The following is a 17,536-nucleotide window of genomic DNA, read 5'->3' on the forward strand; positions in this document are numbered from 1 at the left end:
GTGAGCACTGCTCTGCACTGTGCTGCGCTGCAGCGACGCCCGTGTTGGCACGCTTCACCAACCCCCCCCCCCCCCCCCCCCCCCCCCCCCCCCCCCTCGCTCCGCCAAACAACAAACAAGATGATAGATTCGACTATCAGTCGACTATTGGCAGATTCGGACGAATCAGATTCGACTATGGAAATTCTTAGTCGGGGACACCTCTACTTCCAAGGAAAGATTTAATGACTTTCTATTGTTGAGTTTGCATGTTGTCCCTGCACATGTGCTTCCTCCAGGTATTCCTCTGCCCATTGATAGCTCAAAAAATGCATTTGACATTAATGGCTATCTTCAAATTGCAAATCCAGAGGTGAATTTGAGTGTGTGATTGTCTATTTCTCTGTATCTGCTCTGTGAGGGCCTGGTGACCTGTTCAGGATGAAACCTTCCTTCACACATAATAAGTTAGGATTGACTCCATTTCCCTGCACACCAGAGCTCATCTCAGGATACATTGTAAGTGAAATTGTGAAATAAATGTGTCTCATGTACAGTAAGCGCAACTAAGGCCCAGGTAGCAGGGCAGGTCGTCCTGTTTGACCCCTGTCTCTTCCTTCTTGTGTGATTAACTCTTTGGTCAAGACACTGAACCTGAGGTTGCTCCGTTTCAAACCTTTTCCCCAAGTGCTCAGCATCCTCCCTAAATCCAAAGATATACATGTTTGTTTGGTTACTCTACATTTTTCCTAACTGCCCTTACGCTCTTCCATTGCTGGGATAAATGCAGCAGCAGCGAGAGCTTAGTCTGGGTAACAAAAGAAAAGAATATGGCTGAAAGATTGGCATAAAATGAAGACAATGAAGGCAAATTGGCTAGAATATATAATGAAACACACAATACTTCAATGTCAATTGCATATGTTTACATTCTAAATAACAAGAGTCTAAAGAGATGTTTATTCATTTTATCTTCAGCTCTTTTCAGATCTTAGATTTTTTTTTTCTAACATATTGTTGCGTTGGTGAACACTTACAATAAAGCCCCAGATGTAAGTAAACATTAAATAAAAGCAGTAACCTTCAGCTTTCTTCAGTTCTAAATAAAGCAGCAGCAGGCATCTGTTGTGCTGCGCTGCGTCTCAGAGCTCAGTGAAATGACGGATTCCTAATTGATGTTGGGTGATAGCCAGGGAATTCATACAAGTGACATTCATACTGGTTTAAATAATCACTTTGATACAATTCGTCGTTTTTTTCTAAGCAAGAGCTTTGTTTGAAAGGAATTAAAGGCCTGTCCTTTACAGAAGCCCGTCTTAGACATGAGCCGACAGGATTCAGTAATTCATGCAAATTAAAGCCTGAGCTTTTCTTTGAAGTTTTACATTTTGTTGCGATCAACCATGTCGATCCAGAGCAAAGAGAAACCTCCATTAACACAAAGATCTTCTTGAAAGAAAACTGACATTATGATCAGTAAATCTGCTGTCAGCGGTTGATACATTGTGTTGCTCAAAAAGTTGCAGCACGTCTTCAAGTTGATTTTTTTCTTTTTTTTTTTTTGGGAAACTGTTTCTGGATGCCTCAGAGGTGTGTGTATGTGATTTGTGCATGTGTGTTAAACAGAGACAAGTGTCACCTGTAAAAGCTGGGCTGCTATGAGGAGCAGAAGGAGGAAGTGAGGCGTGAAAACACAGCTGACACCCGGCTGACCTTTCCTGAACTTTCCCGAGAAGTGACACCACCTTTGCGCATACACAACAAAGTTTGAGCACTTTAGCCCGGAGCGCTGAACCGGTGACACGCCGCCACGCGCTCCCGGTGCCCTCAAGACGACGACTTACCTCCACACTGTCACTTCAGCCACGGAGTCACACTTGGGCTGGCTTTTTATTCAAGTGTGTTGGCAACTGTTTATAGCTTCCGATGTCTTAAACTCACTACTTTTTGATTTTAGAACGGTTATATTATATGATAAAAGATAGGCGAACAGTGTAGGATCAAAGAACACGAGAGATAATATGTGTAACTGTCATCGGGAACATTTTCACCTGCTCCTCACGCTGAAACATCCTGGCATGCAGCTGAAGCTGTTGAGACATGACGATCACTGACTCAAAGGCCAGAAGGGTTGTCAGCGTCTGAGCTATCAGTCATGTCAAGTTGGATTATGTTCCAAGTCCTCAACACTGGACTTGACTTCCTGACAATAAAGGCTTGAGGCTGAAACTCTGCCAATAACAGAAAATGCATTAACCCTTCACCTCCCAGTGAGGTTACTGTTAATATGTATTACTATTTAGACATGTTTTCTTTAAACTGTTCACTTGTTGTCAAGAGAAGCAAATTATGTTGTTCATACTGTATATTACAAATACCCACTATTTTTCATACAAATGATATAAATAGATAGATATAAATATAGGCTTCCAGCAGTATTTTAAATTTTGTCATTTGTATGGTTCGTCTTTAATCTTCATTCAACATTTTTAGGCAGTTCATTGAGAGACTTTGAAAGCTCTGAACCTTGTTAAATACCTCAGAACTCTAACTGAATCCTCTGAAATGTTTTACGTCCCTCTTTTCACATTTGATCCACTGCAAAATGACGTGTTATCAGCAGAAAACGTATTACGTCTGGCATCTAAATTACAGCAAACAAACACAAATTTCTCACCGTTGGCGACAGCTCGGAGCTTCTTGAGGAGTTTGACATGCGACTCTGGTTTGATGGTGGTGCTGACGTAGGGCTCGCAGCTCGCGGCGTCCAGCAAGGTGTAGTAATAGAGCAGGCGGCCGAGGTCGGTTCCCTCCACAGTGGGAAGGACGTACTTGGTCATGTGGCTGTAAAAGGACTGAGGGTCACACTTCAGAGTCCCAAACAGGCGAAGAGATTCGCTCCGGGTCTCAATGTCCTTCGTGGAGAGGCTGGAAAAAGTAGAGAGGGAGAAAAAAAAAAAAAAGAAAAGAAAAAGAATACATTTATAGCAACAACTGCAAGTAATTAAATATAAAGAAAACAAGCCACAATACTCCAGGAAAAACTCAACAGTGAGTTGTTGTAAACATATGATGTTTGTGAAGGTAGACAGGATGTAAAAACAAAGTTATATGAGAAATGGCTTTTTGTTGGAGGAAGAAAAGAGGACAATCAAACCACAACAAAAAGATCTGAAATGTTCAACGCCATCGTGTCCGACAAAGATAAGAAAACAAAAAAACGGCGACAACCCAAAATTCATCAACACAAAATCAAAGAAGGAAGACAATCAAGACTGGAGACTATTTGGTTGCAAAGTAATTTGTGAAAACAGCAGCATGGCGATCCGCAGGCTTATCACCAAAGATCCAGTCCCACAAAAACCAGATGAGGATTCCTCAGATTACTACTGTGAACACGCTCAAGAACTTCTTTTGCTCTGACACACTAAAAAAAAAAAAGACTGAGTAAAAAGGAAATAAAGTGAGCAGAGAGATAGCGAGGAAGTAAGGCGGTGAACGTGAGGGGAGGAAATGCTGAGTTCAGAGAGCGTAAAAAAAAAAATCTATGTGGAAAAAACTATTCAGTGATTTGTTCGGGATGCGCACGACTTGTGCACTGCTTTGCTGAAACATGTTTTGGCACAGAGCTAAAAGTCAACAGCAGCAGGTGTACCGAACAATGGGGGGGGGGGGAGAGGGGAGAAAGGCAAAAAAGAATACAAGCAAAACACCAGAGAGAAGAAGGGCGAACAATCCTTCGAGAGCCACAAACAAAAGTTATACAAGGAGAGACACAAAGAACGAGAAGGCAAAAGGCGAAGTCAAGCGAGCTGCTGGCAGCCACCGAGGGGCTCTGAGCAATCCGAGGCTGTCTGGGAGTGTGTTCGTGTGAGTGGAAGTCTGTTTATCTGTCAGGATGGGACAACATCAAAGAGGACAATGCTTCCTCTGGGCTTTCCATCACAGCTAGCTGGGAGGCTTTCGCTAATGAAAAAAATATAGAGAGCGGCGGCGGCGGCTGACAATAAGCTCGATAATGTAAATAACACTAATCATTCTCACAACAGGGGCTCTAATAAGGCTGCAGTCAACAGAACGGCTAACTCGAAGTGAAGACTCTTGCTTTTCCCCTCTTCTCGTCGCGGAGTGCAAACGCACAGAGACACGCACGCAAAGCGGCCTGTCAGCCCAATCAAAGTCTGATGTTTCACTGTAATCGCATTAGCTGCAAAGTGACTGAAAGCACCGAGGCAGCAGAACAATAGCAGCAGAATCAAATACCTGCCCAGGTAGGATGGCTTGAAGGGTGTTATGAGGGTTTTCTTTGGGAAATCAGAAATTCAAATAGCCATGCCCAGTTCCCATGCTGGGTTCCTCTGTCATCTCATGTCTGATGATTCTTTCAAATGAGCAAATGTGTTTGGAGGCCTGTTTTGTTTTTTCCTCAGCACAATACTCTTATTGTCGCATCGTTTCGTTCTGCTTTTAAAACTCCTCTTTCAAACACAGGTTAAGCCTGGCTGGAATTTCTCGCTGCAGGCAGTAAGATCTCCCACTACCCACGTTGGGTTTGTATCATGAGCAACACAGATTTCAAAAGCCTTGTATCAGATTTCGTCCTCTCCTCCCTCAAGCCCTGCTTTTTTCCCCCACTGTCTCCATTACAAAATTTTGTTTGTTGTCCTTATCCGGCACGTCCAAACAAAAATAGCCAGATAATACCCTTAAATTCAGAAGCATATTTAATTGAAGTGGTAATCACATAGACAGAATTAAACCGTGGGGAGGCCTTGGCGGCTCGGCGATGATTATACCACGTCATTGTTTGAATTTATGCAATCTGTGCTTCTAATTTGTTTACAAATTACTGTCCAGCAGGGGGTTGAAGAACATTTTTTTTATACCTTGGAGTTCTGTGCGGGACAATGCCAAATGAAACTTCCTTTTAAGATGAGACACGGCTGAATCATAGAAGCAATACGCTTATGTTCTTCCAAGCAACGGATCAATGCCAATTCCTAATACGCCATCTGCAACCAGACACAAGACCCCTTGGAAACATTCATAAAGTACATGGTACAAACAACTCATAAAAATGCATTAGGAATAGAAAACAGACGAAAAATCTTTGCAAGTCTTACTCCCTCCTTAAGTTTGATTTGCACTGGTTATACATATAATTTTCACCCACAGCTGCTTGATTTTCTTACTGTTTCTGCAACAATCATGTTTTATTTCATGCAACTACATCTAAACACACACATGACTGCATGCACAAACGACCATTTAATTGTGTGCATGATATTATTAGATTCACATTCTGGACACACAACCGAGTAATTCATTAAGTTATTAAAACCACATTCAGATTCACTGTGAAAGGAGGCTAAATTAAATCTACACTGGCGACTCTGTCAAAACTTGCTCTGAGCTAAATGGCACATTGAATTGTTTAGCTCGTTATATTAACGTTTTGCTGATAACATTACCCACGAGGTGAGCCCAGAGCTTTGGCAGGTATTTTGTGTGAACACAATTACCAAACAAATAAATAAAGAAATGAAAAAAAAAAAAAAAAAAAAAAAATGATGGGGTCTCACAGAAAATTAAATGTTTGCAAATGTCAATGCAGGATTAAAAACAACTAATGAAGAGTAGTAAAAAACGCTCTCTCTAAATACGATGTCTGTCGTGTCAGTTCAGTCAGGTTTGCAGTTATTCCACGACTGAGGTTCCTAAACCGAACGGTCGCACGGTCCTGGTCATGCTCCCTCGGCTTCTCCCCCCCTCGTGACGGCAGGAAGCGTGCCAGCGGTCATGCTCCAGGTCATGATCACGCTCCAGGCTGCACACCCTGCAGAGTCCGCGGCCATGAAATCAACAGCAAACGGCTGCAGATGATCATATAATGCACTGCAGATAGTCAGCTTGAAGGGGCACTGTTAGCAACCTCCCCATGCTGGAGCGGGAGCAAATGTGCCTTTCTTTTCCCCCCATTGCATCTTTGCTTAAAGACGTTTAAACTAGAGCCGCATACATGCATAATGCAATGCAAATGTAGAATGACTTGCACGATAAAGTTCTGTCTCAAATCGGATTGCAGTTATTATTCACCTAAGGCCTGAAATATTATAAATACATATATATATATATATATATATATATATATATATATATATGTAATGAGGGCCTTTCCAATCGACAAGATATCACTGTCCATGAAATTACAGCGGAACAATCATGTTTTGCCAACACTTACACTAATTTGACACATAATAAATGAGTACCATCTATTTAAATGTGTCACGCACATATTTCTTTAATGTCTTCATGAACCCATTTCAGTTAGATAATTTGGATTATAAAACATGGTAACTTTCTTGGGGAAGATTTAAGAGGCATGTATGCAAAATTTAAAATCAAATAGCAACAGAACGTACACAATCTACTTCATGCAAATCCACCAAACAAAAACAGGCTGCGAAAGTGAAAATTCAAGACCAATCGAAGTGAAGAATTGTCACAATGTTTTACTGACATAATTTGCATTCTGCCAGGACTCCAGAAGGCTGAGGTGATGAGAGGCTGCTGTTAAAAGCAGGAAGTAGAAGGAATTGACATGAGGTGAACGTTAAAGAAGGAGGGTGACTCAGTTACGTTATCGTCATGACCAGATAACTGGATTCTGGTGTTGCAGGAATCAAAGCGAGGGAGAGAGAGAGAGAGAGAGAGAGAGAGAGAGAGAGAGAGAGAGAGAGAGAGAGAGAGAGAGAGAGAGAGGGAGAGGGAGAGGGAGAGGAGAGAGAGAGAGAGAGAGAGAGAGGAGAGAGAGAGAGAGAGAGAGAGAGAGAGAGAGAAACTACTTAAAGTGTGTTTTTTTAATGATGAATCCAGATTTTTTCTATTTTTCAGGGTTTAAAGCCACGCAGCTTTAGAGGCTCATTGGCTTTATTTATACTTGTTGAACAGGTGGGTCTGTTTTTTCAGTCACATTTATTTTGTTCCCTATCGAGTTCATTAAATGTTCCCTATACACTAATTAAGTTGTGGGTGCCGCCAAGTATCAATATTGAGTTCAAGGCATTGATCTCCTGAAGCCCCACCGTTCCAGATAGGGAGGGGTTTTAATGCACTGTAAGCCTCGGCCCCTCTTTCCCCCCATGCACACAGACCTGTGGGTGAAAAGCCCCTCCATCTGTGCGCCCTGAAACAAAACAAGAAGACGGGAGAGAGGGACAGATTGTCTTCATTGAGAAAAGACAGCTGGCTAATTCCTCAACAGATTAATGGGGGCTTCCTCAACAATTACAGCCACGTGCAATCAACAAGTTAGGGCGAAATCTTAATGTTATAACCAACTACGCAACAAGCCTCGCTTGTGAGGATAAAGCCGAATTTCCAAGATCAGTTTATGGTGCAATTGAAAAATCAAAACTGCCATTGCAAAAGGATTTTTTAAAATCTATTTTGCAACTCTGAATGTTTTCCTCTTCAGTCAAGGTGGAAACGAGAGCATCCTGCACAGCAACTGAATCATCTGCAGCGGCGGTATGTGCCACGGAGTCTTCTGATGCTCGCTGGCCAATTAATTTGTTTTAAATATTTCCAGACGTCTCAGCGCTGCGGTGGCAGCTGAAGCAGCGTGAAGCTAAAGGATAGCTGCAGATAATAAGGCGAGAGGAGTACGAGAGAAGGAGGAGGACAGCAACCAACTGGAAGGAGAAAAAAAAAAGAAATCCAAGACTTCTTGTTTTGTTTTGTTTCACACAACATGAAGAAAATGTAGTAGAAATGTAGTCGGGTTATTACATATTTATTTGTCCACAAGACGCTTGGCATTTCAAATATTTGCAGCACCTCATATACAGGGCTATTTAATATTTCATTTTGGAAACCGTATGTGTGCCTCCTGCTGCATGCTCCCCCGCCCCCAAGACATCAGCAGAAATAGAATTAATTCTGTGGGAAACACAGAGTCACATCACTTTGGCACTGTAGGGGCTGTACAGTTAGGAAGACACTGGAACGCAGCCAATCCCTGCTCAAATCTGAACTTTAATTTGCCAGATGAGTTCAGCAGATGTGCCGCTGGAAAGAGTGGCTGCAGAAATTTAGAGTCGTCCTCTCGGTCTCCGAGGATTCCTCATTAGGCTCTCAGCAAAACACGTCTTGGCCAGGGATTAGTCAGAAGGGAAGGCGCCACAAAAGACTCTTTATTTGTCATCACGGAATGACAGTGAAGAAAAATCAGCGCAAGCATTGAGAAACTGCTGGCAGCAGGTGGGAGCCGGCATGGTGTTGTTGTTGGAAACGTCAGCCGTTTGTCTGGATCAGCCTCGTTTAGCGAAACCTTATATAATCAACTGAATATAATAAACATGAAAGCCTAAAATTAATCAGGCAACTCAAGCTGGTAGGGGTGACATTAGGTGATAAATGATAAAAATGTGATATGTTGGTGAAAGTCTGCCTTAATTAAGTGTTAAAAAAAAAATCAAAGGCCAAGTCTTTCTGAGTGAGCTGAAGGGTAAGTAGAGGTTATTACTCTCAGTGAGACTGACTCCAGTTCCAGTCTCACTGGCCTCACGGGTCAGCCTGTGGGGAATCTGCAAGTTTTTCTTTGCGTAACTGGATTTTCTCCATTTACTTCTACTTTTTTTATTTACTTTGTTTGTTTTGATGTCTGTCTTTGAAAGTGGGGGTTGTAGCTGCAGTGATGATTGAGATGGTTGTGGTTATGGTGATGGTGATTGCTGTTGGTGGTTGTAGAGATTGTGGTCGTTGTGGAGGTGGTTTTTGTTGGTGGTTGCTGGTCGTTCCCACAGTCCTAAAAATGTATATGCGGTTTAGTGGTGATTATACACTGCCTGTGAATGTGAATCTAAGTGTGTGACTCTATATATGTTCGTCCTGACTTTTGGGAAAAGTCGTTACGATGGTTTAAAAGCTGTCATTACATTATCAATAATAGGTTAAATCTCTAAAAGGTCTTTGTGTGTATCCATGACGGTTTACATGAACAGAGGGTGACGGCAGTGTTAGGTGGTGCATTGATTCCGTAAAAGTGCTTCTTGTGGATTAATATAACTCTCAGGGACGCTCAGACTCGATCATCCATCTCCTCTTTCTCCATCTATCTGTTCACATTCCTGCAAGCATTTACTCTGCTTTTATATTCTTTCTTACATCGGCCATCAATAAAAGATTCCCTTCCCTAAAACAGCAAACTTTATATCTCTGTGGGGGAGAAACAAATCTCATGTCAACTGTTTTGCAAAGGTAGTTACTCCTTTTGCTTTACTGTTCAAATCAGTGTGAGAAGACCAGAATACATTTAACCTCTTCAAATCCCAGTCTAAACAGATGCAATTTGATAAATGTCAATCTCATTAAGTCACTTCATGTAAACTCTTCTCACAGATTAGATCAGTCGTATCAGGTTGAAATATCGACTGGATCGGATGAGGTGGGGTAATCTCTCCGATCAGGATCTAATTGGAATGTTTACATTAGTCTGAGCTTTGCGTGCATGTCGGTTATTTCATTTCACCATGTGAAGGTTATTACACTGGGTTTTGAGACAAATGAGGGTGGAAAAGAACAACTGGTCCATGACGCTGTTACCCAACAAACTTGTGGTATCCGTGCGTACTGTTAAGTTTTTATGAAGACGCTGTGATCAAAATACTTATTCAGTGAATCCTGAGGTGAAGCCAACTGTTTGTTTTGTGTTCGGGGAATAAAAGTTAAATTACCATCGCCCGCCGAAATGCAGAGAGGTTCCGTTGCTTGTTAAAACCATGTAATAAGCTGCAGTAAATTATGAGATCAATTTATAATTTATCAGGGCTGTCGGCGTTAACTTGCTCACAGAAGCACAATAAAAATGCTAACAGCAAATTCAAATTTTGTGGGGTTTTGGACAAAAATGTTAAATTTTTCAAACGTTTGGAAACGGGTCTCACAGTCAGCAAACAGCAGCAAACTGCCTTTTTTTGTTTGTTCGGCTCAAAGTTCTGGAGGCGACCATCTTTGGACTGCATTAATAAAAACAAATACTGGAACATACACCAGAAAATCATCCCTTAAACTTTTCAAAGAGACTGAAAAATACATCTGTAATACAAAACAGAAAAACATGATGTAGAAAGAAAAATGTGATGACTATCAACTCCCCCCTAAAACATGTGCAATTAATTGATTGCGATCAATTGATGAATTTTCGTATAAAGCAGAACTGAAGTCCAGCTGGTTCAGCTGCCTACAGCAATCCTAACTGAAGCCCCAAATTGATTGAACTTACCTGATCTATTCTGATCCGTCACGTTACCAGACACCAGGACAGAATCACACAAACACTTTCCATTTTAAAGCCCACTGGCTGACACTGATGGAAATAAAAGTCATCTCAATAAAAACTGAACAGCATTATGATCATATGAGCACATTTTATGATGGCGCTACAACACTGGATCGCACTAGACTCTGCAGTGTGTCTCCTGAAGTGTAATGACCAACAATGAGACGGGTAAATCATAGTCAATAAGATAGTGGTGACCCGTCGAGACCCATCAGTTTAATGTAAATACTGGCCTGAAACGCAGAGCTTGACCCGAGTGCTCTGCCCTGCAACCGCCTGCTGCTACTTAAGAGGTATAGCAAGCCTTGAATGCAGATGATTTATTTTCCTAAAGGGATCAATAAAAGTCTAAATTCCATTTTGCACCCCTGCTGCTGTCTGCATACGTCTTTCCCTTTAAATCTCCCGTCTGCTCTATTTATATCGTTCCCTGCGTCCATCCATCCGTTAAATCAATACGCATAGTGCAGATGGTTCCAGTCGAGATTATAGCATGAATATTCTTCACGCATTTGTCATGATCTCAAGATTTTGGTTTAAAGGCACGCACACACACACTCACACACACACACTCGCAAGTAGCCGGAGTGGGGTTTTAGGAGGGTATAGGTTGTAATTTATCGTTAAGTGGAGTCCATAAACCATTTCCTTATATCAGAATGCGACAGGCAGATATTTATCGTGTGCGCATGCGCGTACGCACACAAACACACGCGCACATGCACTCGTGCACACGTTTGTGCACACACACCCAGGTTTACTCTGCTGAAAAGGCTTTTTTATTAAAACAAGGAAAGGTGCAGAGCTAGTCAGATACCCGGCTATGAAGTCAGGGAGCAAATAAATTATGGAAATACTCTCTGACACTCACATTCTTAACACACGCACACGCACACACACACACTGAGGTGTTACAGGAGTGCTCTTTGTGTAGACAAGAAACAGTGGTGAGAGTTTTTCACCTTTTACATCCCTAAGAAATTAACAAATGAGCAAAGTTCCTCTTTCTGCACAAATAAAGAAATTCAGGTGTAAATCTACACATTAAAAAAAAGGAACATTTCAGAATATGGAGAGAAAATACGCGATTGAACTTGTAAACATGGAACAAATTACCTAAGGCATACTATGAGTGTGTGTGTGTGTGTGTGTGTGTGTGTGTGTGTGTGTGTGTGTGTGTGTGTGTGTGTGTGTGTGTGTACCCGCTATCAGTGAAGAGGAACTCGAGGTGAGTCATGTAGACCTTCCACAGAGGAACGCTGTAGCGCTTTGCCAGAGACAGGGCGATCCCGTACACACTGTCATCCAATGTCCTGCAAGAACAGGAAAAAAGAAAAAAGAAAAAAAAAAGCAACATTAAACGTCATTATATGAAATAGAGAAGTAACTCTGGCTCAAATCCAAATGTGGTTGAAAAACCAGATGAAACACTTTTCTCAGTCAAACCCAATCATGCCCTTAAATTCATCACTGAGCTGAAGAAGTGGATTCTTCAGACACACACTCACACACACACTCACTCTGTCAGACCGAGGATGGTCTCCTTCTTGTACTCCGGGTCGGAGCTGAACCGCTGGACGTCCACGCCGCGGCCCAACCCCTGCAACACCTGGGCCTGGGTGAAGTCGGTCAGACGCTCGTTGTACACGTGCAGCTGACCGATCATCTTCTGCAGCTCCTCCGGCCAATCGGAGTACGAGGACACGTGCTGTGTAACCAATCGGATCAGCTCCTTTGGGTCAGCCTATTGAAAAAAAAAAAAAAAAGAAAAAAAAAGAAAAAGGGATGAATCTCATGTTTACACATTAAAAAAGCTCTGATGTGGGGGAATAAACATGTTGGCTACTGATTTGAGGAGTAAAAGCATTTCAAACCGCTGCCAGCTCACTGGCTTTCAGATTTGCTCCACTCATATATTTCAGCAGGGTACTTAGTGTAGTAATTAAACCGCATGTTTAAAGTATTGGCCAATTTATTAATTTGTTCTTTTGAAACCCAAAACACAAACACTTAGTGAAATGAAAATTGCCACATTCAAGAATGTCCAGATTGAGAAATGCATCGACGGGAGACTGTAACTGCCGTTAATATTAAATATAGGTGACAGAAGTAAGCTGTAACGAAGAAAATTACAAATGTTCTGATGGATTTATCGAGGTTTTCTTTTTTTTTAAACTTTAGTACTCTTTAAACTAAATTACTCTTTAGTAACAGAAAGCAGCAGCAGTTCAAGGTTGAAGGGTTTTCCCATTCACTTCCATGTTAAAACAGAAACATGTTTAAATACTTTAAAAAGCTTAAAAGATGTGAAAAGTGCTGGAAAAGTTGACTGGCTTGAATTTGTTAAGGTTTAAAAGCATTTTAAGATAAATTCTTTGTTAAAAAAAGTTGAAATATGTAAAAAGGTCAAAACAGTCGGAAAATTCCAAGATTAAAATGCTCAAGTATTCACACAATACACAACAAAATAGTTGAATATGGCAGTTGTATATGCTGAGCAATGAAAGAAATATAAAAATCCTAATGATGAATAAAAAAAAATGAGCAAAAAACGTAAAAAAAAACAGTACAAATCCACAATTCACAGTTATCAAACAAAGCCTCATCATGGATTTTTGTTCTAACTTCAAAGATGATTAAAAGGCCATTTCCCAAAGGCCTGAGGGGGTTTACAGTGGTTTAAACAGTACAAACAAATCAGATAAATAGCCGGATTAAGAAGATTAAGTACATTATGACAAAGTAATAAGAATTCAGCGGTGAAGCAAACAAGCAGCGAATGCAGAGACTATAAATCAAGTGGAATATGTCTCTGCTTTTCTTGTCCACTTGTGCAGCTGAGTTTTTCTTAGGAAAACCAGCAAGTAAAAACATATGCCTACCTGGCACATTATCCAAACAATGAAATAAACATAATAATCTCCACACAGGAAACCACAGGTTCACCTTCAACATTTATCCATTTAAACTGTAACCTGCCTTCAAATGGAGCTGTTACCTTGAGCGGTGGCACGTCGGATAAACTGAGGCGTGATCGCGGAACATATTATTACACCACGCCACACAGCGAGCTTCAAACACCTTAAACAGTGTTTCATCTAAAACCTTCCTGGTCTTTTTTCTGCTCTGTTGTGATGAATTAATGAGGCCATTTTCAAAATTGCGGCAATTTAAAAAAAAAAAAAAAAAAAAAAAAAAAAGTGTAAAGAAAGACAAGGTCGTATGAGACCGCTGGTATTACTTGGATAGTTTTTCCTCTCATGAAGGCATGAAAATGGACAGCCGTGCAGGCAATTCCATTCACAGCTTCCTCCCCACGTGTCAAAACATTACAGGTGAATGTATGGAGACCTGCGGTTCACGCTTATGTTGAGTAAAATAGCAAGAACACGTTGGTGATCGAAATCGCTCCACAGAAATAAAGGATTGGGCGAATGCTGCATCGTTTTCATCACCTCGGTTCTAATTATACGAGCTCCTGACTTTGGTTTTGCCACCTTAGAGGGTGTCGCCCAGCAGGATGAGAAGCTTTAGCTGTTGATCTTATTTGCACGATGTAATTATGGCTGCTGGAAATGTGTGAGCTTGAGAAAAGGAGGTGCGCGTCTGCCTTGCCTGGGTGTCTCTTCCTGTCTCGGCGTGCACGTGCACATGCGTGTGTCTTTCAGACGTGGCCTTAGTGGAAGTGAGGAAGGCTGATTCACAGTTCAAAAATCGGGCATGAAGGAGAAGTGAGGAGCAGAGTTTAGAAAAGGGGGGCAAGCATGTTACAGCTGGAACTGTCCTGAAAACTATTTCCACATAAGAATGAAACAAACAGGACACGCAAAGCAGGGAGAGTCTGAAACTGCGGTGGACTGACTGCTGTTTGAAGAACACCGTGGCTTTCATGATGAAATACTCTGTACATAATCTCTTCCTGCCATTCCTTATTAATACTGTCGACTGTCAGGATTACACCTCTGACCTCGCATTTCTCCAAAGCCTTCGTTATTTGAATATAAATCTTTTTTTTTTCTTTACATTTGCATTCAAAGGGACCAAAATAAGACGTGCCTCCTTGCTTGAACACGTGCCAGTTGTATTTCAAAACATCTTAAAAAGCCTTGTGTAGTCCTTTTTCTAAAAGAAGAATATATAAGATGTACAGAATTGAAGGAGATAGTGTGTGATGTTGCACAGCTGGGAGGAAGCCGGTTCTCTCGACTCCCTTTCAGCTCGTCCATTACTGTGATGCTTCTAAACCAGTAACAATGTAAAAAAAATTAACGCTTTTAAAAAGTCTGTTACTCTAAAATCTCTTCAGCCGTGCCTTTGTCGTCATTTTTAGTCCTAATAAACCCATAAAAATCCATTTGCTTGCTTCTCAATCTGCCTATATGATGACGTCGACTCTTGGAGTTTCCTTTTTGCCATTTTGATGAAAAATTAATAATAAATGATAAAGTGTAAAATGACCCTCTGTTTTCGCTGCATATGTTGACATTATGTGCTACTTTAATATAGAAAAAAAAACATTTAGCACGCCAGCTACAAAGCAGATCACTTCACAGCGTTAGGTCTTCACTGGACAAGGTACGACACTGAAGCTAAATAATCTCATGTTTAGCCAAACCGAAATGCACTCAAACATCTGAACCTATGCTTAGGACGCTCTATCATGTGTGTTGTAACACTTGATTTTAAGTGGGAATCAAACCACATCCTAAATGACCGAACTGACACATTATCACACGTTGGTCTCATCAGTAATGTGGGTTAAATATGAAACATTCCTACAGCTTCAGAAGTCCAACGGGGTAATTAATTAAGCCCTCATCTAAATTCACTACACGGCTCTCGCGGTCAAAAACAATGGCTTAAGAATATCCCCCAATCGGGGTTGAGGCGGTTAAAATTTAATACAGATCATTATCACAGCTTCACAAACTCTGGAATAAGAAACAAACATATTCCAGCGCATCATAAACACCCAGTATATATGCTCAAATTAATCCAATTCCACCCATTCCGTCTCCCCGTGTGGTCAGGCCAGGGCCTTCCATCTCCAGGGAGGAACCTTGTAATGATCTTAATGAGTTGTATTTATGTAATGGCTCACACCCGGCTATACAGTCAGTGGCCTCATTAGCACTTATCCTGTGAATGCCGCATGCAGTATGTGCGCATAATTAGTGATAATGCGGGAGGGAGGGAAGAAAACAGACGCCGGTCGAAACAAAAGTAATCACTGCATTAGGAGAGTCCCGAGCAGGACGCAAAGCTGTCCAAACGACGGCATGAGGGGCAGGGGGAACCTAAAGCTGACTAATCTATGCATCTAATCAACAGTTTGGTGACGGCTTGGTCTTAAACATTCTCAGTCAGCCGCAACGGCGCGCTCAGACTGCATATTTGTTTAATAAGTCCCCTTCTGCAGTGACAGGGCTTTACCGTGCTTTACAGAGCTCCCACGGGTAAAATTGAGACTGTTAATGGTGGTGGTACAAGAGTGCAATTTGTAGAAGTGAACAATCTGTACAAAAAAAAAAAAAAAAAAAAAAAGCCCAGCAAAAGGCAGTGGATTGGTTGTGCTTTTTAGAGATGTGAAAGTCATTCAGCTGAACTCATTATTCCACTCAATTCACCGACGGGGAGTTGGCTCATTGGTCCAGCTCTCCCAAGGTCAGCGCGCGCCAGCTCCAATCACGCCGTCACCGTGAACTGAAAAGCATCTGCGAGGACTGGGGACAATGGAAAACGCCTCCAAACAGGACTGGTTTACCCGGCGATGTCAGCGCTATTAAGGCTGCAAAGCAACACATTTTCTATGAAGCGACGTCTTCACTGAATTTTATTTTGGAGTCCTGAACGCGTAATTATTTGTCTACTGTCGCTTTCTGGTTGAATCAGAAAGCAAATTCACGAGCTTAATAACGGTGGAAATATTGTCTCCAGTTCGCCCACTCCATTTGAGAGTAGAAACTGAAAGTAAAGCGCCTGACAATGATGTTTGGGCCTTTATTCTAAAACTGAGTGTCATAATGTGACGTGCAGAGAACTGAAAAGTCTCCCTGCATGATATACTCTATTGTGTGTGTGTGTGTGTGTGTGTGTGTGTGTGTGTGTGTGTGTGTGCGTGTTGTGCTTTAAGTGAACACCTGTGTGTGTGTATCATGAGTGTGACTAATCAATACTCAATAAGTGAGAGAATGGCAACTGCAGCCAAAGATAAACGGTTGAGTAAGAGATCTCAATCGCTTTACTCAGCACATCGCTGCCGCAGCCTCAATTATGGAACACGCACGCACGCGCACGCTCGCGCGCACACACAGAAAGATAAAGCCACACATTAAAAAAAAAAAAAACAGGTAAGCAGACCTCGATAGCTACACGAACCCACGCCACTTCACTGTATCTTGTAAACAACAGCAACAGAACAATTCCAGTAAAGAGCAGCACGATTTGGCAAATGACCACTTTAGCCAGCATAATGAAAACTTCCAGTCCCAACGAGTGGAAATGGGCTCATGGTGCTCTGGGGAGTAATGAAAACCCAGCGTCTGTGTCGCGGTGGGAGTCGCTCCGTCATGCCTCGGAGCAATAATCAGATGGGAAAGTAACGATTAGAGATCGCGGAAGTCAACCGATTCTTCAAGGAGCAGCGAGTTCCACGTTGTAAAAGATCTCTTCGCCGAGTGTTACAAGACAGCCGAACAAGCCTCACGTGGTGAAATAAATATTTTAGAAATACAAGAGAAGTGTTTTCCCTGGATTTCACAAACAACATGGAGGCAGCGCGGTGGCAAAGAAGCCGTGTGGGAATGGATTCAGACGAACAAGGAGCTGGATTTAACAGCATCGAGATCACAGTTTAAATGAACACACAACTTGTAACTAAAGCCTGGATTATACTCCAGAATAAATCTTGTCATTGTTTGAATCAAATAAATGTACAGAATGTGCGTATTATTTTTTTTTTTTTGAGGGAAACAAAGTTAATGAAATCAATAAAAGGATGGTATTTTCTTTTCCTTTTTTTTTAATCTTTGCAAATATGCAATTTCAGACTTTGGTTATGTTTCACTCCACAGCTGAAACTGCACATTATTTGAATCATGTTGCTCCTGGAACTTTCCTTGATCAAAGATTTTGCCTCAGAAAGTAACTCATCGGGATGTGAATATGTTGATACCAATGTGTGTCAGAGCCACGTTTTATAAACCACTGGTAAAA

At 41.6% G+C, this 17,536-nt stretch overlaps 1 protein-coding gene across 1 annotated transcript in view; it reads right to left on the reverse strand.

Moving 5' to 3' along the window:
• The window catches only part of nbas (NBAS subunit of NRZ tethering complex), a 161,240-nt gene that overhangs the window by 58,065 nt on the left and 85,639 nt on the right, over positions 1–17,536 (reverse strand). The window contains exons 42-44 of the mRNA XM_030109523.1: positions 11,842–12,065; positions 11,524–11,634; positions 2,657–2,907 (exon numbers count right to left, since the gene is read on the reverse strand). Coding sequence (XP_029965383.1) covers positions 2,657–2,907; positions 11,524–11,634; positions 11,842–12,065 — 586 coding nt within the window. The remainder of the gene's footprint in view (positions 1–2,656; positions 2,908–11,523; positions 11,635–11,841; positions 12,066–17,536) is intronic.

Source organism: Salarias fasciatus, chromosome 15 (assembly GCF_902148845.1).
Source record: "Salarias fasciatus chromosome 15, fSalaFa1.1, whole genome shotgun sequence".
Lineage (NCBI taxonomy): Eukaryota > Metazoa > Chordata > Actinopteri > Blenniiformes > Blenniidae > Salarias > Salarias fasciatus.